The sequence below is a fragment of the Vipera ursinii genome (assembly GCF_947247035.1).
Source record: "Vipera ursinii genome assembly, chromosome: 13".
Taxonomy (NCBI): Eukaryota; Metazoa; Chordata; class Lepidosauria; order Squamata; family Viperidae; genus Vipera; species Vipera ursinii.
Genome location: NC_139526.1, coordinates 7298996 through 7323283, shown reverse-complemented (window position 1 = coordinate 7323283; position 24288 = coordinate 7298996). Strand labels below are relative to the sequence as shown.

The window sequence follows — 24288 nt, the reverse complement described above, 5'->3', positions numbered from 1 at the left end:
GCCGTCTGCCAACAATACGCAGACGTCTTTGACGGATCACTGGGGAAATTCAATGGCCCCCCCATAGATCTAAAACTAAACCCAGAGGTCCTGCCTATCAGGATTAAGGCAAGAAGAGTCCCTTTCGCTCTCAAAGCAAAAATAGAAGCAGAGCTCGACAGGCTAATTGGGCTGGGAGTCATAGAACCCACGGAAGGGGGCACTTGGGAAACCCCCATAGTCACCCCTGTCAAGCCTAATGGGGAGGTCCACCTCTGCGCGGACTATAAAGCCACCCTTAATCGTGCCTTGAACCCCCACGCCTACCCAGTCCCAGCTGTCAGGGATGTGCTCTCCTCCATTCAGGCAGGCACTATTTTCGCCAAACTAGACTTAGCCCATGCATTTTTGCAGCTGCCAGTCTCAGAGCAAACGGCCAATGCCCAGACCATAGTCACCCACCGCGGAGCGTTCAGGGTGAACCGCCGGCAGTTCGGAATCGCAGTGGCACCTGGAATATTCCAGGAAACCATGGAGCGAACCCTTAAAGGAATCCCTGGGGTCTGCCCTTACTTCGATGACGTGCTCATCGCAGGGGAATCCGAGGAAATATTGGCTGACAGGCTGCGAGAGGTGCTTCAAAGATTCCGCACCACCGGCCTCAAATTAAAAAAAGAAAAGTGCTCCATAGGGGTCCCTTCTACTGAATTATTGGGTTACAAAATTGATGCTAACGGAATCCACCCCACGGATTCTAAAGTCAAAGCCATCAGGGCAGCCCCACCCCCCAAAAATAAGGCAGAACTACAAGCCTTTCTGGGTCTCATAAACTTTTATCATGCCTTCCTTCCCCACAAAGCTTCCATAGCAGAGCCTCTCCACAGGCTACTAGACAAAGGAGCCCAGTGGCTTTGGTCACAAGCCCACGACAACAGTTTTAACAAATTGAAACAACTCCTTTCAAGTAAATCTACTGTCACCCATTACAAAGAAAAAATGCCCCTCTGCGTCGCTTGCGACGCCTCACCCTATGGCATAGGCGCTGTCCTCAGCCACCTCCACAGCGATGGAACTCAATCCCCCATCGCATACTACTCTAGAACCTTATCCAAAGCCGAGCGCAATTACGTGCAAATTGACAAGGAGGCCCTAGCCTTAGTGGCGAGCGTGAAGAAATTTCATGATTACTTATACGGTTGGCATTTTACAATCTTCACCGACCACAAACCCCTGCTAGGGCTCTTCACCTGGGACAAATTGACCCCGCAAATATTATCCCCTAGGATGCTTCGCTGGACCACATTCCTAGCAGCGTACTGCTTTGAAATCAAACACAAACCAGGCAAGGAAATGGGTCATGCAGACGGCCTTAGCAGACTGCCCCTGCCCAACCTCGACCCAGACCCCGCACCAGCCGGCCAAATCCTGGCTATCCAGGAACTGCCAGACCGCCCCGTTTCTGCAAAAGAAATAGCTGCTGCAACCAGCAAGGACAAACTCCTGGGAAGGGTTCTAACTTGGGTCTTAACCGGCTGGCAATCCACCTCCCCGGGTCCAGAATTTCAGCCTTACTTCCTAAGGCGCCATGAACTGTCAGCCCACCTCGGCTGCATCCTCTGGGGCAGCCGTGTCATCATACCCACCCCGCATAGACAACAAGCTCTAACCTCCCTCCACGACGGCCACCCCGGTGTGGTCAAGATGAAATCCCTCGCCCGCAGCTACTTATGGTGGCCAGGGCTCGATGCAGACATCGAAAACTTTGTAGCTACCTGCAATATGTGCCAGCAAACCAGGCCACCCCTCCCACACGCCCCTGTCCATAAGTGGGAGGTGACTAAGAACCCCTGGTCCAGAATTCATATTGATTATGCCGGCCCCTTCCAAGGGCAAAATTTTCTCATAATAGTGGATAGCTTTTCCAAATGGCTCAAGGTCATCCCTGTAGCCAGCACAACCTCAGCAGCCACAATCAGGGGATTGAGGAGGGTATTTGCCACCCATGGGTTGCCTGATGTCATCGTATCTGACAACGGCCCCCAATTTACCTCTCATGACTTCCAGATTTTCACCAGGGCCAACTTGATTAGGCACGCCACCTCCGCGCCCTTTCACCCCTCCACGAACGGCCTCGCAGAGGCCATGGTGAAGGCGACTAAAGAAGCCCTAAAGAAAATCATCTCCGGCGACTGGCACTGCAGACTGGCAAAATACCTCCTGGCCCAACACTCCACGCCTTGCTCCACCACCGGCAAGTCTCCGGCTGAGCTCCGTTGGGGGCGCCGCCTGGTCACCAAACTGGACCGTTTGCACCCCAACAGGGCAGCCGCCGAACCAATCCATGCACCAACTGTCAAAATCTTCCCTCCTGGCCAGCCCATCTGGGCAAAGAACTTCGGGGCCGGCGACAAGTGGCTACAAGGCGTGATCTCAAACCAGAGTGGCCCAGTCTCCTACCTCATCGACTTAGGAGATGGAAGGCTCATCAGAAGACACGCCGACCAACTGAGACCGTGGGTGCCACAAGACCGCATTCCCCGAACTCACCCGGGCACGCTAATCCCCCCAGCGACGCCACCAATGCCACATAGCCCAGCACCGCATGTCCCAGACGTCGCCGACAGCCCCCAACCTCCAAGCCCCAAAACTTCCCCCGCCGAGGAAAGGGAGGACCAGCCCAGCACAAGCCAGCCCAGCTCAAGTCTTCGCCACTCCACCAGACTGCGGAAAACCCCTTCGTACTTGCCTGACTATGAATGGGCCGGCAGCAGAAACAGCGAAGCCGACCCAAGCTGAACTTCCAGGGGCAGGGGGGGAAGGGGTGTTATATACTCAGACACACACACTCCCCTCACAACTATAAGGAATCCCCGGCAGCCGTTGACAGCCGTCAAAAGGCTGCCGCGGCATTCCCCCCCCACAGACGCGGCAAGCGGCTGATTCTGACAGCTGTCAAACTGCCGCGCATGCGCAGTACACTGACAGCTGTCAAACCGGCCGATTCTGACAGCTGTCAAACTACCGCGCATGCGCAGTACACTGACAGCTGTCAAACTAAGCTAACCACGCATGCGCAGTCCAGCCGGAGCTGTCAAAGCTGCCAGCTGGCCCCGGCAACAAGCCGCTGTCAGCCGCGCCTACCTTAGCCGGTCTCCTCCTTATTGGATGTTGTTGTTAGGCGGGAGAACCCCGCCTGTTTATTGGTTCTAAACAAAGTTGTTGATGTTCCTGTTTACTATAAATACGGGGGATTCCCGGCGGTGCCTCGCCCGGGACCTCTGCCCAATAAACAAGTTCTTTTTGGACCGTGCCTACTGTCTCTTGTCGTCCCTCAAGACACTCCATCAAGGACCTCTAGACCTTACATAGCTTAGATAACATTTAGACTTATATACAACTTCACAGTGCTTTACAGCCCTCTCTAAGTGGTTTACAAAGCCAGCCTATCACCCCCAATAATCAGGGTCCTCATTTTACCAACCTCAGAAGAATGGAAGGCTGAATCAACTTTGAGCTGGTCAGAATCGAACTGCTGGCTGTCAGCAGAATTAGCCTACAATACTGCATAACCACTGCACCACCACGGCTCTTATCAAAAGGAAGGAAGCACTATATACAAGCGTGATATATATTGATGTAACCTATATTACATCAAATAGCAGTTTGGTTTTGAGTTATACTGTAACTCTCTCACAACTGAACACTCCATCAATTTGTTGTTGTTAGTTGCGAAGTCGTGTCCGACCCATCGCGACCCTATGGACAATGTTCCTCCAGTCTTTCCTGTCCTCTACCATCTTCTGGAGTCCATTTAAGCTCACGCCTACTGCTTCAGTAACTCCATCCAGCCACCTCATTCTCTGTCGTCCCCTTCTTCTATTGCCCTCAATCTTTCCCAGCATTAGGCTCTTCTCCAGTGAGTCCTTCCTCCTCATTAGGTGGCCAAAGTATTTGAGTTTTAGCTTCAGGATCTGGCCTTCTAAAGAGCAGTCAGGGTTGATCTCCTCTAGGACTGACCGGTTTGATCTCCTTGCAGTCCAAGGGACTCACAGGAGTCTTCTCCAGCCAATAACAATATCCCACTAAAATCTACTCATAAGCTAAATGGTACTTTTTAGTCCCATATTTGTTCTGAATATAATCTATTCATCTCCTCCAAACTGAAATATATCTTTCCTGTGAATTATCTTTCAAGTAAGCAGAAATCTTAGACATTTCTGCAAGATTCGAAACTTTAAGCACCCATTCTTCTATAGTAGGTAAACTATCCTTCTTCCAATATTGTCCCACCAGTAACCGTGCTGCTGTTATCATATTCAACATCAAATTGGTTTCTTTAACATCACAATCTACAACAATACCCAATAAAAACAATTGCAGAGAAAACTTTATCTTTCTCTTAAAAATCTTTTGAATGTTCCACCAAATTTTAATCCAAAAAGCTTTTATATTCCTACAAGTCCACCACATATGAAAATAGGTGGCTTCTAAACTACCACATCTCCAACATTTAGGCTGTAAATTAGGATACATGTTAGACAACTTCTTAGGATCCAGATGCCATCTATAAAACATTTTATAAAAAATTTCTCTTAAGTTTTGAGCCTGAGTAAATTTAACATTTCTGACCCAAATTATCTCCCAACTATCCAACGAAATTGGTTCCTGAATATTTTGTGCCCACTTTATCATACAATCTTTAACTAATTCCATTTCCGAATCCAATTCAATTAAAGCATTATATATCCTCTTTATATGTGCACAATTTAAATCTCTAATTTGTCTTACTAAATTTTGATCTGTAATTGTGATGCCAACCTTTTGGTCTAACTTCCACCTAGCTTTCAATTGGGTATATTGAAACCAAGAGTAACTTATGTTTTCTTGTCTTAACTCATCTAATGATTTAAGTTGCCAATCATTCCCTTGCAATCTAAGTAGTTCCTTATAAGAAACCATATCCAAACTCACTCCCATAGATACGCCCTCTATCGCGTGTCCAGGAATTCCCCAAATCGGTATTTTATAATTTAACTTATAATAATACTTTTTCCAGACACACAATAAAGCACTTCTAAGAATATGGGATTTAAAAGCCCTGTCCACTTTCTTATCGTAAAGCAAATATGCATGCCATCCATATACCAAATCCCATCCCTCAAGATGAAGTATTCTCTTATTAGTTAAATTAAGCCAATCACTAACCCATGTCAAGGCAACTGCATCATAATACAATTTCAAATTCGGCGCCTTGAGTCCCCCTCTTTCCCTAGCATCTCGTAAAATCTTAAATTTAACAGGTTTTTTCCCTGCCCAAATAAATTTATTAATACCCTTCTGCCATTGATCAAGGTTGGCATCCTTTTTCAATATAGGTATCATTTGAAACAAAAAGAGAAACTTTGGCAGAACATTCATTTTAACAACTGCAATTCTTCCCAGTAGTGATAATTGCAATTTTTTCCAATTATTTAAATCCCTTTGTACCTTCAACCATAGTGTTTCATAATTATTCTTATACAATTTTACATTTGAAGCTGCAATATATACTCCTAAATATTTAACCTTTTTCACTATTTCACTTTTTCACTATCCCTTTCACTCATAGATAAATTCTTAGATAATATCTTAGTCTTATTACTATTCACCTTGAACCCAGAAACCTTACCATACTGAGTTATAATTTCCATCAAGTCTATAACCGACTGTAACGGTTGAGATACTGTCACAACCAAGTCATCAGCAAAAGCTCTCAATCTATAATCATTCTGTTTTATTTTAATTCCCTTTATCATAGAGGACTCTCAAATTTTAATTAATAAAATCTCTAATGTTAAAACAAACAATAATGGTGATAGGGGGCATCCCTGTCTTGTACCTTTTTCAATTTTAAAAGTCTCTGTTAGCCCCCCATTAACTATAATTTGTGCAGTTTGTTGTTGATATATAGCTTTAATAGCATGTAAAAAACCTTCTCCAAAATTCATCTCCTCAACAATTCAATTGGTCAAAGGCTTTCTCTGCATCCAAAAATATCAATGCTGCGGAGACTTGGTTGTTCTTATCCAAATATTCAAGCAAGTTTACAATTTGTCTTACATTATATTTTATATACCTCCCAGATATAAATCCCGATTGATCACTATGAATCATTTGTTTCAAAACTTGCATTAATCTATTAGCCAATACTTTAGCAAAAATCTTATAATCTGTATTTAAAAGCGATATAGGTCTATAATTTTTAGGTTGAGTAAGGTCTTGATCCTCCTTTGGAATCAATGATACAAAAGCTGTCCTCCATGATGGAGGAACTGCACCTCTAGTCTGAATTTCATTAAACAAAATCTTTAAGGGTTCAATCATTTCGAGCAACAACTTTTTATAGTAAATTGCTGTTAATCCATCTGTTCCCGGAGCCTTGCCCAATTTCAACTGTTTAATAGCTAAAGAAATTTCTTCTGATGTAATTGGGCAATTCATCTCAAGTTGTTGTTCTTTTGAGAGTCTCGGAAAATGAGCTCCCTGTAAATACTTGTCTATATCTAAAGCTTGTATATTTTCTTTAGAATATAATTTCGAATAAAAATCTAAAAAACTCCTCTTAATCAAATTTTGTTGGTAGACTTGTTTTCCTTTATATTCTATTTTATCTATAGTACGTGATTTCTGTTTCTTCCTTAATTGATAAGCCAACCATCTACCAGGCTTATTAGTGTAACAAAAAGTATTGTGTTTAGCATAGCGCAAATTAGTTGCTGATTGATCAGCCAGTAGCATGTTAAATTGTTCTTTCAATAAATGTATTGAGATCCTTAAATTATTATCCAATGGATTCAAAATAAGCTTTTTCTCCTTAGATTTAATCTCTTCCTCAATATCTAAATGTTTTTGCATTTGCTTACGCCTGTTCATATAAATCAAAACCCCTCTCATATAAGCTTTACTAGCATCCCAAACCATTTCCATCGATGTACCTTTACGCATATTTGTAACAAAAAATTCTTTCATATATTCTCTACATTTCTGCAAGAACAAGTCATTTGTCCACATACTGCTGGAGTCTAGCTTGTAGGATTTTAAGCATAACTTTACTAGCATGAGAAATGAGTGCAATGGTGCGATAGTTTGAACATTCTTTGGCACTGCCTTTCTTTGGAATTGGAATGTAAACTGATCTTTTCCAATCCTGTGGCCACTGTTGAGTTTTCCAAATTTGCTGGCAAATTGAGTGTAGCACTTTTACTGCATCGTCTTTTAAGATTTTGAATAGCTCAGCTGGAATACTGTCACCTCCACTAGCTTTGTTGTTGCTCAGCTTTTCTAAGGCCCACTTCACTTCACATTCTAGGATGTCTGGCTCGAGGTCAGTGACCACCTCATTGTGATTATCAGGGATGTTAAACTCATTCTTGTATAGTTCTTCTGTGTAATTTTGCCATCTCTTCTTAATCTCTTCTGCCTCTGTTAGGTCCCTGCCATTTTGGTCCTTTATCGTGCCCATTTTTGCATTGAACATTTATTTATTTATTTATTTATTTAAATTCCATTTATATCCCGCCCTTCTCCAAAGACTCAGGGCGGCTTACAAGCTTAGCAGTAACAGAAATTCCCTTCATCTCACCAATTTTCTTGAAAAGATCTCTGGTCCTCCCTATTCTATTGTTTTCTTCTATTTCTTTGCACTGTTCATTTAAGAAGGCATTCTTATCTCTTCTAGCTATTCTCTGGAATTCTGCATTCAATTGGGCATATCTTTCTTTTTTTCCCTTGCCTTTCACTTCCCTCCTTTCCTCCGCTATTTGCAAAACTAGCCATTTTGCTTTCTTGCATTTCGTTTTCTTTGGGATGGTTTTGGTTGCTACCTCTTGTACAATGTTGCGAACCTCTGTCCATAGTTCTTCAGGCACCCTGTCTATCAGATCTAATTCCTTAAATCTATTTGTCACCTCTACTGTATATTCAACAGGGATATGATTTAATTCATACCTGACTGGCCTAGTGCTTTTCCCTACTTTCTTCAGTTTAAGCCTAAACTTTGCAACGAGAAGCTCATGGTCTGAGCCACAGTCAGCTCCTGGTCTTGTTTTTACTGACTGTATAGAGCTTCTCCATCTTTGGCTGCAGAGCATATAGTCAATCTGATTTCTGTGTTGACCGTCTGGTGATGTCCATGTGTAGAGCCGTCTCTTGGGTTGTTGGAAAAGAGTGTTTGCTATCACCATCGTATTCTCTTGACAAAATTCTATCAGCCTGTGCCCTGCTTCATTTTGTACTCCAAGGCCAAACTTGCCTGTTATTCTGGTTATCTTTTGGCTTCCTACTTTAGCATTCCAATCCCCCATGATGATAAGGACACCATTTTTTGCTGTTAGTTCAATAAGGTGCTGTAGGGCTTCATAGAACCGGTCAATTTCATCCTCTTCAGTACCGGTGGTTGGGGCATAAACTTGGACTACTGTGATATTGAATGGTTTGCCTTGGATTCGAACTGAGATCATTCTGTCATTTTGAGGATTGTATCCCAGTATTGCTTTTCCTATTTTTTTATTGACTATGAAGGCTACTCCATTTCTTCTGAGGGATTCTTGCCTGCAGTAGTATACCTGATGGTCATCTGAATTCACCCATTCCTGTCCATTTTAGTTCACTGATACCTAAGATGTCGATGTTCAGTCTTGTCATCTCTTGTTTGACCATGTCCAGCTTTCCTTGATTCATGGATCTTACATTCCAGGTTCCTATGGAGAAAAAATCTTTACAGCATCGGACTTTCCTTTCACCACCAGACATATCCACAGCTGAGCGTCCTTTCGGCTTTGGCCCAGTTGCTTCATTCTTTCTGGTGCTACTAGTACTAGCCCTCTGCTCTTCCCCAGTAGCATATTGGACGCCTTCCGACCTGAGGGGCTCATCTTCCAGCGACATATCGTTTTTCCTTTTGCTACTGTCCATGAGGTTTTCATGGCAAAGATACTGGAGTGGGTTGCCATTTCCTTCTCCAGTGGATCACGTTTTGTCAGAACTCTCTGCTATGACCTGTGTGTCTTGGGTGGCCCTGCACGGCATAGCTCATAGCTTCATTGAATTACGCAAGCCCCTTCGCCACAACAAGGCAGTAATCCATGAAGGGGGGCAGTAATCCATGAAGTAATCCATCAATACTCATCTCTAAATAAAAGTTGAGCCTCAGAAGTTCCAACAAAATTTCAACTAAAGTTCTTTCAAAAGGGATGAGAATTTTGGAAACAATCTCCTAGATGCATATGGTGTTCAACATGGATTTAATGGTGTGTGTGGCAAAGGATGGATGTGAATTTTCATTATACAGTCCCCTCTCTGCTCCCTTTCATTAAACCTGAAGAGAAAGCATCAGCAGGAAACTCCTTGGGAGATGAGGTAGATTCAGCAGCAGTTCATGCCACAGTTAATGTTCCTGAGAAATGGCTGGATAATTTCTGTTTCAGCTAAAAAAGATCCAAGGAATTATCAACAATATTTCGCTACTTCTAAATTTGGTGAAGTGTTTTGAAAGGCCATTGGTGCAATTTTATATCTAAAGAATGTTCAAATGATCCCTCTTGTGAAGGAAGGTAGATCTGGCAGGGATCAATACACTATTAAGAGTTTCAGAAAAGATGATTCAGTTCTGAGACAGAAGAAAATGTGAGATGGAACTTAAACTGGCCCTGGGATTGAGAAGGGGCCAAGTGAAACGCTAAGGGAAACTTTTGGAAAATATATGTTTCATATACATATGAAAAAGAAACTCACAATAACCCAACCTAAATTTAGAATAACAGAGCTGTGGAAGGAACTCTGGAGATCTTCTAACCCCCTGCTCAAACATTCTGTACAAATGTCTGTCCAATCTCTTCTTAAACATTTCCAGTGATAGAGCATACACAACTTCTGAAGGAAAGCAATTCCACTGTTAGGAAATTTCTCAGTTCTAGACCGGATCTCTCCTTGATAAGTTTCCATCCATTATTCCTTGTTCTACCTTCAGATGCTTTGGAGAATAGGTCAATCCTCCCTTCCTTATGGCAGCCCCTCAAATATTGCAATACTGCTATTGTGTCATCTCTAGTCCTTCTTTTCACAAGAGTAGACCTTCTCTAGCTTATTTTATTTATCTACTTATTTATCTACTTATTTAGTTTTCTATAAAAAGGAATGCAGATAATCACTGCCAATCTTTTAAGACGCTGCCATTTGACTCTACTACTATTATGAGTATTCCTAAAAGCTTTGTGTGCAGCAGGGAATGGGAGAATAATAAGAACAAACAAGCTAATCCTGCTCCAATTCTGGAATGAGTTTTAAAGAGGCTTCCTGGTTCAATTGGATCTTAATTTCAGCGCTTAAGTTAACAGCAAAATCAAGGGCCTGGAGGGAGGTCCATCTCAAGCAAAGCCCACCGATTTCTCCTTTCCTCCCATTAACTCTCGGTTAAATGATGGGATCACCTTTCAAATCCCAATGGAGAATGAGATGGGCAAGTTCTAATTGGAATGTAAATGTTGTTTGTCTTATCTATGGAGACCCAGTTCTGGCTGTTAATTGGCATGCAGGGAGATCATTTGGAAATGGATGAGATAACATTGTGGTCTGTTGAACAGGAAGTATGGCTGTTTTCACAGTTTGATCATCAACGCATCACTGCACACCATTCCTCCCCAACATGTAAGCGCATCTGTGTCTTGGCTTTGCTTTGCTTAATTGAACAGCTTAACTTGTCACATACAAGTAAATGTTAATTCTGGGCATGGAGGAATTGTTTATTATGGGAATATCCCATAACCCAGTAAGAAATTGAATTTAAAACGTATTTCAGCTAGGATTCTGTAGATTTCCTTATCCAACTTACCTCATATTTTTGATTTAGAATCAAAAGCAATTTCCTCTGCCCTAAATAGAAGGACATTTCAGTGACCAGTAACAAGCTATTATATGTTTTTAAAATAACGCAACATAGAATAACAGAGTTGGAAGGGAAATTGTAGATCATCTAATCCAACCTCCTGGAAGGAACCTTGGAGGTCTTCTAGTCCAGCCCCCTGCTCAAGCAGGAGAACCTATACCATCTTAGACAATTGACTGTCCAATCTCTTCTTGAAAGCCTCCAGTGATGGAGCACCCACAACTTCTGAAGGCAAGCCATTTCACTGTTAATTGTTCTCACTGTCTGGAAACTTCATCTTAGTTCCAGGTTTCTTCTCTCCTTGATTAGTTTCCATCCTTTGCTTCTTGTCCTGCCTTCAGGTACTTTGGAGAATAGTTTGACCCCCTCATCTTTGTGACAACCCCTCAAATATTGGAACTCTACAATCATATCTCCCCTAGTCCTTCTTTTCACTAGACTAGACATAGTGTAGACATATACTTCATCATTAACTTTTTTTCTTTTGCACACACAAATGAACATCCACAAACAACATGTTAGTTCCTTTTGGGGTAAGCTGTGTTATGCATACTACAGGGGAAAATACACACCAGGAAAACATAAAGCCATACAAGTATTTAGGCACTATTAAGCTTCATTTCTCTAATTACATTTTCTGTAATTTACATTCAGAAGCCATTATTATTAAACAATTTTTGTAATGACACAAATTAACAGATACCAAATTAAACTACACCATTACAATATCTCCAAATTAATGCATATCCTCATAATTTTCCTATTGCTGTATGCTTACAAAACTCAAGTGCATCACAGACAGGTTCATTGTAACTTTTAAAAATAGAAAGCAACATTTCTGTGGCCTTATTGCAACGGTGTTCTTTTACACTAAAACTTGCTTTGCTTAATGAGATGATAAGCATATAAATTTAATAGCTAGCTAGTTAGCTATCTAGCTATCTAGCTAAGATAGATAGATAGATAGATAGATAGATAGATAGATAGATAGATAGATAGATAGATAGATAGATAGATAGATTCACAGACAGACAGACAGACAGACAGACAGACAGACAGACAGACAGACAGACTTTCAAGAGTTTTTAAAGCTATAATAGTTCCCTCAACTGGAAAGAATATTCAGAGTATTTGTTCCAACCTGGTGCTTTTGGATGAGTTGGACTAGAGATTGTTTTCAGTCATATTTACTTATCGTCACAAAAGAACAGTTATGAACTCTCAAAACAGTAGCATATGCCCCATTTTCAACTTTCCTCTTATTTTCTCATGTTCTTTGATGGCTATATTCTAGGGCTAAATCCATATTTTAATGGTTAAGTGAGACTGTTCATCACCCTATGAAATTAATGCTATATGGGTAGGTTCATATATTCTGCTAAAACATTTGTGCATTTTGTTTATTTGTATCCTGCCCTTATTATTTTTACAAATAAGGCCATGAACATATCCAATACACCTTCCTCCTTTTATTTTCTCCATGCAACAACCCTGGGTTGGGCGGAGAGAAAGTGACTGGCCCACAGTTATCCATCTGGCTTTCATGCCTAAGATGGGAGTAGAACTCCCTGTCTCCTGGTGATTGGCCCACAGTCATCCAGCTGGCTTTCATGGCTAAGGCAGGACCAGAACTCTCAGTCTCCTGGTGATTGATCCAAAGTCATCCAGGAGGCTTTCATGCCTAAGGGGGGACTAGAACTCCCTGTCTCCTGGTGATTGGCCAAAGTCATCCAGGAGGCTTTCATGGCTAAAGCAGGACTTGAACTCATAGTCTCTTGCTTTCTAGCCTGGTGCCTTAACCACTAGACCAAACTGGCTCTCAAAAACCACATTCTTTGCACAAGGAGTAAGTCAGGATTCTCACGAATCCTACAGAAGTGTGAATCTCTGTAGTTTGCTTGTCTTTTCTTGTTTGTTTGTCATACTCAAACCATTTCGGCCTCAGTTCCATATCAATTGAAGAAGCATACAGATATAAAAAAATCTTTATTAAATCTCAAGTTCTTTCAGTATGCATGCCTGCAAGATAATCTGAGTGATTGCTCCCTTAGCATGCTTTAAGTAGTATATTATATCATTTTTGATGTCCCCACTGGAAAAGCCAATAGAATTATTGTTATTTCAAAGAATAAGGTGATTATCTAGTTCATAGCAACCAAAATTTGTAGGTTTGAAGGCAGGGATGTCTACAGGGGATATTCAAGCAGTGGCTCTAACTCTGGTTGTTATTTTACCTATTATTTTACTTCCTAACAGTGAGGACATTTAACCAGTGGAACTTGCCTTCAGACATTGTGGTTGCTTCATCACTCAAGGTTTTTAAGACTAGTCTGGACAGCCACCTGTCTGAAATGATACAGGGACTCCTGCTTGAGGTCCTTTCCAGCTCTATTCTGATTATTACCTGTATCATATAGTCCGGGGATACTCCCTGCTTGATGATCTGGAACTATTGGGTAGCTAAATATCCACTTCATTTGTGTCCCTTTTTCAAGTATCTCCTTTTCTACAATACCCACCAACCTGCTGCCTTTAAAAAAAAAAGTTTTGTTTTTACTTGAAGCATCTTCCACATTTTATTCCATGGCAGACACTTCTCTGCACACGGTTGAGTTGCCCCATCACTCTTGTACGATTTATTGTTACCCCAATGCACAAGAACAGAGACACCTAGGGCCTACATTCCTCTCCACCTCTTTCCCTTATGCCAAAAATTAGATTTTTCAGCCAGAAGTGTCCATAAGGTATAGTAAAAAAAAATGTCAAGATGAGAGGTCTAATGGCACCATCAAAGTTCTGCTTGCTATTTATGTGCATCGTGATTTTTTTTAAAAAAAAAAAACACAAGCTGATTGTCAGTTATGCCATCACGGACACCCCATCTTGACATTTTTTTAACCAAACCCAGCAGACATCTGTGCTTTTGTTTCATACATTTGAATGTCCTTCCAGACTTACTTTTTCATATATATATATTCAGAGTAAATCATTGTTGGGGTTAGAGAAATCTTCTTCCCTATTCTTCTCCCAAGGATGTTTGCTTTCTACACGAGCATTTTTGAATTAGAGTTTTCCATTATGGACGTCTCCATATCCATTCTAAAATAGCACAAGTGAGATAGAAGGTTTTCATCTCACTGAGGACTGGTTTCTAACAGTAATCCATTAATCCCAACATGTAGGAGATTTCTAGAACTTTTACAAGCCATAATTTAACTCTAGCAGGTTTAAATCCAAAATTAAAGAGCACTCCTAACTAAATTATAGCTTTATTTGTTCCCCAGACTGCCCCAACAATACTGTCGGCAGTAAAATTGAGTATCACTTTGCCAGATTTTCCAGTGTGCATGACACAAACATAGCACTAGTCTGTAAATCTTGAAGCATGTGGCTATTTTCAAATTTGCTATTTTTTATTCATTTATTAGACTGATAGTCACAACTTCATCATGATTATAATCAAATGCCAAGGTTGTTCTGCTGTTTGGGGTAGGTTTCTGTTTGAGGAGCAAAATTTAATTTGATTTGCAGAATCCTAATTAGTAGCAGCCTTCATTATGTATTTATGTCATGCCAGAAGCTGAACATGTTACCAGATACACAGTGAAATAGTACTGTGTAGGTAAAAGAAAAATATAACAACTAATTAGAGTCAAATTGTCCCATAACATGAATGTTACAAACCCACTTTCACAACTGAAAATCTAATTGGCAGAATAAATTCCACTAACTGCCACATAAATAACATGCAAATCAAAAATCAACAACTGACATAACCATCCCACATCCATTAACTTCCACAAATGGTAAAAGGCACCCTAAAATAGGAGGAGACCTTCCAGCAGAATATTGCAAGGCACTGTTTCTTGAACATGGTAAGTTTAAGACCTGTGGACCTCAACCCCCAGAATTCCCCAGCCAGCATGGTTGGCTGGGGACTTCTGGGAGTTGAGATCCACACATCTTAAACTTGCCTAGTTTGCTTTTTTTAAAAAAAATCTGTCATAGGAACTATATTTAGCATGCTTTTATGTGGTAGTAGCAGTAATGGATCTGTCAAAGATGGTCAACTACACAAAACTGGGAACAGATAGCTACAAATCTCAAAATGAAATTGTCATAGTCCTTGCAAAATGGAACCAAAAGGACACCCCAGTTATTTACCTTCAAAGGCACAAGTGTTCAATTTACAAAGCCACCAAAGTTCTGCCATACTAGAGCTTGAATCCACCTGGAAAAAAATATTACTGGGAAATTTCACTTCTATGCTCTTTGGCCAACTGAATTTTGAAAGAAGGGATTCTAGACAAGAGAAGGCCAATTGGACAGGGCAGCTTGTGCTCATGATGTGTTCATTATCAACCAGCTTCCAAGTACAAATTGGCTGCTTAGCTGGACAAGAACAGTTTCAGAATTCAGAAGCACTTCATCCTTGGCTTGTTTTAATGCTCCCCCTGCATCAATTTTGCTCCTGTGATGCAGGTGCAATAGAAACCACAGCCTGTTTTGCGTTTTGCTGCCAGTTCCACAGGGACACCGATTTGCAAGTGATCTCTCCTCTCCTCTCTAAATGCATAGGGCATTCTGATTTATTTTGCTCACATTACCTATTAGATAAAAAAGACAATTCTGTTATCCTTAAATGTTGCCAAGCTTTGTGTGTAAACTCCCCTCTGCCTCCAGCTGTAATAGAAGCTCTTAGTTATGCTAATAACTTTGCTCTGTTTTGTTATATGGTCTCTTCCTTCTTGGTCTATGACTGTCATAAAGTCTTATCTATCCCCACCTTACTAGAATGGCAACTCTCAAAGTTGTATTTTACTTGTTTTTCCCCACTAGTATCACAAGTGAAAGCAGAATAAAAAATGCAGGGCCAAGAACAGGAATGAAAACTGGTTTGCTTTCCTAACTTAGACCAACATTTGTGTTGTGATGATGGCTATTTAAATTCATGCATCGGGGCTGCTACCTCTGTGATATGTTATTCCCCATTGCACCTCTTGACCTCAAAATTTTTCCTTCTGCTTTGTAAGAGCGCATTGAGAGAGGTGAATAAGAACGCTGAGTTTCACAGGAATGAAGAGCAGAAAATAGCTATTTTATAAGGACTTTGATTTCTAGAAGGTAAATTGGCAAGTTAGAACTCTACCGGAAGATCTGAAGCTTGAATGGTGGAAAAAGTAAGGTTCTACATTTAGGCAAGAAAAAACAAATGTACAGGTATAGTATGGGGGTATCTTGCTCAATAGTAGTTACTGTGAGAGGGATCTCGGAGTCCTAGTGGACAATCACTTAAATATGAGCCAGCAGTGTGCTGCAGCTGCCAAAAAAGCCAACACAGTGCTAGGCTGCATTAACTGAGGGATAGAATCAAGATCATGTGAAGTATTACCACTTTGCAATGCTTTGGTAAGGCCACACTTGGAATACTGCATCCAGTTTTGGTCACCACGATGTAAAAAAGATGTTGAGACTCTGGAAACAGTACAGAGAAGAGCAACAAAGATGATTAGGGGACTGGAGGCTAAAACATATAAGGAACAGCTGCTGGAATTGGGTATGTCTAGTTTAATGAAGAGAAGGACTAGGGGTGACATGGTAGCAGTGTTCTAATATCTCAGAGTTTGCCACAAAGAGGGAGTCAAGCTATTCTCCAAAGCGCCCGAAGGCAGGACAAGAAGCAACAGATGGAAACTAATCAAGGAGAGAAGCAACCTAGAATTAAGGAGAAACTTTCTGACAGTTAGAACAATTAACCAGTGGAACAACCTGCCTCCAGAAGCTGTGAATACTCCAACACTGGAAGTTTTTAAGAAGAGACTGGACAGCCATTTGTCTGAAATGGTATAGGATTTCCTGCCTGAGCAGGGGGTTGGACTAGATGACCTCCAATGTCCCTTCCACCTTTACTATTATGATTATGAAGGACCCATATTCAAGTCTCCACTGGAGGAAGAAGACCACCTGATAACTTTTTTGACTAGCTGAGATGAGTCCCTGGGGTCAGCAAAGAAGGGAAAAGAACTTTGCTTGCTTCAGGATGCTCAATTATTTGAAACCATGATTACATTCTGACTTACTGATTGCAATTTTGGTCAAAAAGTGATGTTGGATCCCTGGTTTGATTTCATCTTCCTACTGATTTGTTTCTATCTACCATCCAAACACCAAACCAACCTATTGAAATGTAGGCAAATCAACTGTAAACAGGAGCAGCTAGGAACAAAGCAGAAGCCAGACACAGTATTAACCAAATCAACCTTTGCTTCTCCTCAAGACAGATTTGGCTTAGTAAAGAACCCATGGTTTAAACAAACCATAGCTTAGCATGAAGCTCATATTGCTGTAGCTAGACCACTGGCCAGATCACTGAATTCCCAACGCATTCCTGAAGCATGATTTGTTTTAACTATGGCTTGTTGCCTTAACTACAATTACTTTGGTCTTTGCAACATGCTAAACCATTAACCATAACATAGTCACATTGGCCTTACATCTCTTTTCTCTGCTTTCTTGTCAATATATCTAAGCTTTTTAAAAGACATTTGGAATCCTCCCAATTAGGAAATCTACTTCCCTAAAATCTTTGGAGTTCCTGCCTGAGGAAACTACCCATAGCTTTCTTCAGCAAATTGTCTTTCCTTTCAAGCCCCACCTCCAATGTTGCCATCCTCATGGAGGCCTCCTAGTCATTCAGCTGTTGTATCAGTAAACCTGCATTTCCAAAGACACCATTGGGGAACCCCTCCAGCAGAACATCCCAAAGGTGCTTTTCAAAAGGAAATTGGACTTTTTTCTTCTTCTTAAAAATGTTTTGATTCTCATCCATTCATTTTGGAGGTCAGAACTGAAGAAGCTTCTTGAATGAGAAGGGAAACATTAAAAAAATAAGAAAGTCCAGTTGTCTTTTGAAACACACTTTTGCAAAAACCATGACCTGGATGATTGACAGTCTCCATAGACATCTCTCCAGCAGATCATGAAAAACCTAAAATGGCTTATTTTTTGTAAAGGTAGGGCACATGGGGGGGTAAGGAGGTTGCATTTTTCCTGCTCTCTAGATTTCTCATCTGATTATGAAAACTTTGTGTTGCAGGGGGGATACGCTGCCTATCGGTATGCCCAACCTACTACTGCTACCGCCACAGCCTACAGTGATAGGTAAGTTTTTCTTTTGTACTGAATAGATCCTTGACCTGGGAAGCACAGCACCACTTGGATCTGCCTTGGCTTTTGTGTCACCAGGGTCTTTCCTTGCTCCGTGCACAGCAAGAGCTTCTAGACTTGAAATCCATGAATAGCTATGACTAAGATTTGACAGTTCTTCTCCAGTTAGGTAGCCTCTGTCTGCTCAACATCTGGCCCCATCATTATGATAAACGGCATCCCACTCACATGGAGGGTACCAACTGAGGGAAGTGGAACTCACCTATTCATCTGTCAGGGCAAAGTCAGCATGCAAAAATACACCCATCGAGACATGTTCCCCAAAGCAGTACGTTAGGGAAATGGGTATGCAGGAACAGTAGAGGGTACGTGAAAATGCATGTGCATTTCCCTGTGGCTTTTGAAAATATTAACAAGCAAGCATGAAAATTAGATGAAACAAACAGAGGATAAGAAAAGTGAAAAGCGAAGACTCCTATCCCTCCTCTCTTCTATAGTCTTATTCCCTCAACACATTTAAACCCTTAAGCCACTGTATCAAGTCTGTGTATCAGAAGTAGGATGTACACCTAAATAAGTGTGCATAGCATTAACGCTGTAACAGTGTAAGCCTGTTTGTGCTCTATTCAAAAGTAATTTTTAAGTGTCTCAGTTACTGAGGAGTAAAACACCTCTCACTCCTCTGAGTAAACATATCTAAGATTGTCCTGTAAACAGAACGTGCTTAAGCTGGGTCCTGAATTAACTCCTTTCTGAATGCTACAATGCACTTAACCATTAATTTAAAAAAAATCCAGCTGAATTGAATAAGACATGAAGGAACTTAAACCAAAGTTAACAGTAACCAACTAGCTTCAGCTTATTGCAAAAATGCAACAGCTGGGGTGTTCATCCACTAGGAAAAATGTCTGCAAACAGAGTTATTGATTTCATCAGATGAATTAAATCTATTCTTCAGTGTCTCCCTTTGCAAACCCTGGAGTTTTTCTCTTCTGCCTATTAGCTGGAAATTAACAAGAACAGGAACATCACAGCATCAATGAATACCCATTATAGTATTTTCAAAAGTCCCAAATTAAATAATAGTTAAAATGTTTCTAAAATTATAGTAGCTGAAATTTCATGGGATTGTAAAATCTGGTGAGATCTGGTTATTAGTCTTGCAAATGACATTGGGGAAAAAATCTAACATCTTGGAGGCAAGGTTGCTGAAATCTTGAGATGTAGACATTAAAAAAATGAAGTATCTGATGCACAGAATATTTTCAATCTACACCTTGTATCCTTAATACCAAACCCATTAGACAAGAATAATAGTTTTCTCCAGTTACAATTAAATCTGCATTCAGCAATCAAGAAGGAGAGAAAGAAAGATATGGGAGAAAAAGATTTGAATGTTAGCTCAGAGAGGGTGGGGTTTTTTTTTTTTGTTTTTGCATTTCCCTCACAAGACCAGGCAAGGTGATTAGAACAAGAATCAAATTCCAGAGTTGTAGATGGAGAATATTTTCAAGAAGCTTTATTTCATTTTGAGGAAGAAACAAAAAAAAGAGCCTCTAAAGGTGAAACAGGCCTTGGGATGGGCACCTAGATTCTCAAAGTGCTGTTCATGGATCTGTTTCTTAAGAGAAATATATATATATATATATATATTTATATATGTGGAACAATGAATGTTAAAGCTCTGCATGCTGTGTTGCCTTCCTAATGTGCTTATCATGTTCTGGCAGTGAAGACACACACACACACACACACACACACACACACACAAAACATGTTTGATGAATAAAACAAATTTGCATGAGCTGGCTGAGGCATGCTGGGTTCTGACAGGTAAGCAAGTTAAACTGTTTGTTTTGTTTTGTTTTCCCGGATGTCCGGATTCTTAGACGTGTCACTTGGGTTCTGCTGTTTGTGCCTGATGTGCAGATGGAGTTAGGCTTGGTTTTCTTTTCTTTTTCTTTCTTTCTTTCTTTTCTTTTTTTTTGTGTGTGTGTGTTTCCTCTTGAGGAAAATGGATGGTAATGAAGCACCACTCGACAACTCACATTACATTTCCACAAAGGTGTGTCATTGAGCATGGGGGTCGCTACGAGTACTTTCCTCTGTGAGCTTGCAAGGCTGAGAAGATTGCTGGGTCGTCAAGAGCAAACTTCCCCAAGAGGTCTCACCATTACTTAGAGACTAAGCAGACAAATCAACTAGGAATGTTTCAATGTGGGGGATCGGGTGTTAGCAAATGTCCTCCAGGTTCTCTCTCTTAAGGGGCTCTGCAGAAAGAAAGGAGGACCGCATTGTGGCTGGTTACATCAAGGGGCATTCTTCAACTTGGTTAAATTAAGAACAATGTGCAGGAAAGCACCAAACAGGTTGCTAATGGGTTCATTTCAGAGCATAGGGAAAATATAACTTTATGGAGATGACATGAGATTTTGATGCAGCCAATAGTAGAAGATGGCCTATATCTACAAAGTTATAAAACTGTGGAGTGTGTACACATTTAGGACATGGAGTATAAGCCACAACTGTGCATTCTTTCTTTGCGTATCCCTGGTGGGCTCTCCAGCAAAGGATTGTTTGATCAACTTGTTGGTTGATCAAGTGATGGAAGCTGAGCAAATTCATCTTTATCTCTTTTAGGTCCACCAAGCAATCTGAGCAAGAAACATCCAACTTAGAGCTCCTAGGAAAGGCATGACAAAAACATGTTCAGCAGGAATATCGTAGTAGATAGAAATATACATGTGATAGCGGGTGTGCAGTTGGGGAAGGAGGTTATGCTACTAGTAGTTTCTGATGAGAAAGAAAAGGCCCTTGTCTCTGCTTCTGCAAGGCATAGGGCAAGGCATAATTCATAAAGCACAAACGTTTGGCAGCCATCAGCACCCACTACCCTAACCTAACTTCCCAAAGACCAAGATACCATTCCAGATTAATTCTACAAAAAAACAAAAACAAATTTGCAGGCTCTGGGGAGATAATGAGAAATGGCTATAAATAATATCTTTGTGGAGCTCCAGTCTGCTACCAAACAGTCTATGCAAACTACAAGGATTTCTAGTATAGTGAAGTGAAAAATGGGGAGGGGGGAAGACTTGTGAAGGTAGCATCTAAACTTTGGTCCAGTTGTCATGATTTAGCCTTTTTAGATGCTTTCAGCTGGACAGTGGAGTCTTCATTTATATACTGTGAATGAGGCATTCCTTGGATTGCAGAACAGAATGCATTGGAGAAGAAACAGGCAGTGTTCTTGGGGCTGGCTTTGGGGAGAGCAGGCACATCCACTTGGTAAAATGCAATAGCTTCTACAATCAAACTAATTTGATCCAAAGATTTCCACTCAATCCTAGGAAGATCTGTCCCAGGGTCAAGAGTAAGAGTGAACCTTCTCAGATTTGCCTTCCCGTTTCTCCTCAAGCTACCATTCAAGGTGAATTTGGAATAGGGATGTGCAAAATGCTACAAGTAGATAAGGAAGTCAACAAAATGCGATGTTTTGAGTCCATTCCAGTGTGCAAAAGCAGATGTCAGTTGCCCACAATGATAGGATTTTCTGAGCCCTTCAGTGGTCCATCCTTGAGTATTTCACCAGCACTCATTCTTTAAAATGATCTTGTAGACAAAGCTTCTTGTTCTTGCCTTTGCTTAGAAAGAAGAAGGCAGCTGCTCCCACCTCCTGTGCCAAAGTATTGTGTGTAACTCAATAGCATAGCAAGAATCCTGTTGGCACAAATTCACAGGGGCCTTGGCATTCATAATATTACTCTCTTGATTTTCTAATCCTACCTTTTCAGTTTTCTGTGTTGTTTAATTTGTGTACAAGATCCCCAGAAAACCCATTTTCAGATCCCAATCTTATTTGTTTGTATATTCCAGCATTCTTTGAAGCAACCTGCTTGCGATACTAGCCTTGTCCATGTATACATCAATCCAGGAAAAACAATGATCTCTCCACACAATGTCTCAGCAAAGTCATTATGTTTTCATCATGATTACCTGCAGTGGGGAGGGGTGGGATTGCAGAGATATGTGCAAACTTCTGGTTCACCCTCATATAATGTACTTATAACGTCCTTCTGCTATTGACCAAGGTTGTACAAGTCTCATGCTGCAGACTAGAGTAATGCTATACAGACATTACTTTGATGTCCCTCAAGTTGACCTAAACCTTTTCTTGCCTAAGGAGGACTTTCCCAATCTCTCTTTGGAGAACACTCGATCATAAGTTCTCATTCTTAGCAAAACATTTTTGAACATTTTATCAGAATCTAAGAATTCCTGAGATGTATTAGAGATGTATTATTTCTGAAGGGGAGCCATCTTACAATGGATTTTAAATATTGGTGAGGTTGCTAGCACCAAGCCTGGGCAGTTCAGCCATTAATTAATTTTCCCAATCCCTTTGTCAGAGAAGTTCTACTGATCAGGATCTCCAGATGCATATGTCTTCTGCTATAATGCTATTGACATTCTGTCCCAAGTATTACATTGTCCACATCTTTCCATATGGACATAATTTAGAGCATGAGTGAAGGACAAAGGACCTCTACTGTAGATGCTGTTGGTTTTCAACCCCTAGCATGGTTTACACTCAGTAGTGGGATTCAAATATGTGAACAACTGGTTCTCTGTGTGGATGCCTCTTCTGGAAGTCCATTCTGGGCCCGGGCAACAAAAAATTAGCTACAAGTTCTGCCAAAGTGGTGCAAACTGGCTGAATCCCACCATTGCTTACAGTGCTATGCGGCACTTAAGCTTGATGTAGGCACACAAAACCTGGAACTGCATTTAATAGTATTTACATTTTCCCATTTAATGAGTTTACTTCACTTCTGAGAATCTGGCTGACAACACAATGAAATATTGTCAGAGCCAGCTGAATCAGGTAATTAACAATGCAAGAGTTGCTTCCTCTATTTTTGAATTATAAATTATCCCTGGCATGCTAAACATTCAAATTTTCTCTTTATGTATAATTAGAATCACATTAATATCAGTCATTTACATAATCATAGGTACTTTAAATGGATTTAGTTCATTTGAGTATTATTTGGTGGGGGGGTGTATTTGAATGTGTATATCCCCAGCAGAATCAAGATTTCTTTTTTTATGGCTAGTTGCAAATCCATTAAAATTTCCTTTCCTTTTTCTCTGTCTAGAGGAAATTCTAAAACTACTTTAAATAACCTAAGTAAAGAATACTATGCAACACAACAATTTATGCAAACATTGATTCTTCAAATTATATTTTAGTTGCTAAGAAATTCTGTTTATCAAATTTCTACTATATTTCACCATTCAAATGAAGATATGGATTTTGTTTTTCTCTTAAATAATTACTGCATTCCTTGAGGATGTTGATCCCTTCTAAATCCCTCCAACACTGGAGGTTTTAAGAAGAGACTGGACAACTATTTGTCTGAAATGGTATAGGTTCTGCTGGTTGAGCAGGGGGCTGGACTAGAAGACCTCCAGGGTCCCTTCCAGCACTTTTCTATTCTGTACTAAATAGTAAAATGTGGCAAAAAAATCCTTTCTTCCCAATTAACCCTTCCTTTCATGTCCTTTGCTGTGAGTTTACAGTATCTAACAGTAATTATTTCTCCAGCCATCTCTTACCATTTAATAATGGTTTTTTATTACAAATATATGTTGTAATAAAATTGTATTACAAATACAACATATTGTTAAATCTTCCAGAATTGTGTGCATATGTACCTAAATCATAAGATATAAACAGCAATTGATAAATCGTAATATAACACTAGGAGAAGGTAGTAGGAAAGATGGGAGATGAGAAAGATGACAAAATGACAAGGATAATAGCAACCTTATGACATGGATAAATAGCTTTAGGTATAGGACAGTGCTGTGGAAATTAGGTGTTTAGCAGAGTGATGGCCTGGGAGAAAAAACGTCCAAAATGTGAAGGGTCAGTAGATATTTTCTCAGCCTTCTTTCTGGTTTGTGCAGTAAGAGGGCTGAGGAAATATCTACAGATCCCTCACATCCCAGACATTAAATTCTGCAGGAAATAATAAGGTGAAAAAAAATCTTTAAAACATATGTTGTGGCTGGAGTACAATTGAGTATCAGTTTATGGCAACATTCTAACATAATTTTTTAAATGAGACAAAGCAGAGTCTGATAGGATGCAGAGGTTTTATATAAGGAAACAGGAGATTCCATGTGAAAATGTGGGGTTTTGAAGTGAATGAAGC

The 24288-nt window shown here is 40.6% G+C and overlaps 1 protein-coding gene across 4 annotated transcripts in view; it reads left to right on the top strand.

The window, feature by feature from the left end:
* RBFOX1 (RNA binding fox-1 homolog 1) overlaps positions 1-24288 on the top strand; it is a 494862-nt gene that overhangs the window by 428069 nt on the left and 42505 nt on the right. For all 4 annotated transcript variants that reach the window (XM_083373025.1, XM_083373024.1, XM_083373022.1 and 1 more), the window contains one exon: positions 17997-18061. In XM_083373025.1, coding sequence (XP_083229151.1) covers positions 17997-18061 — 65 coding nt within the window. The remainder of the gene's footprint in view (positions 1-17996; positions 18062-24288) is intronic.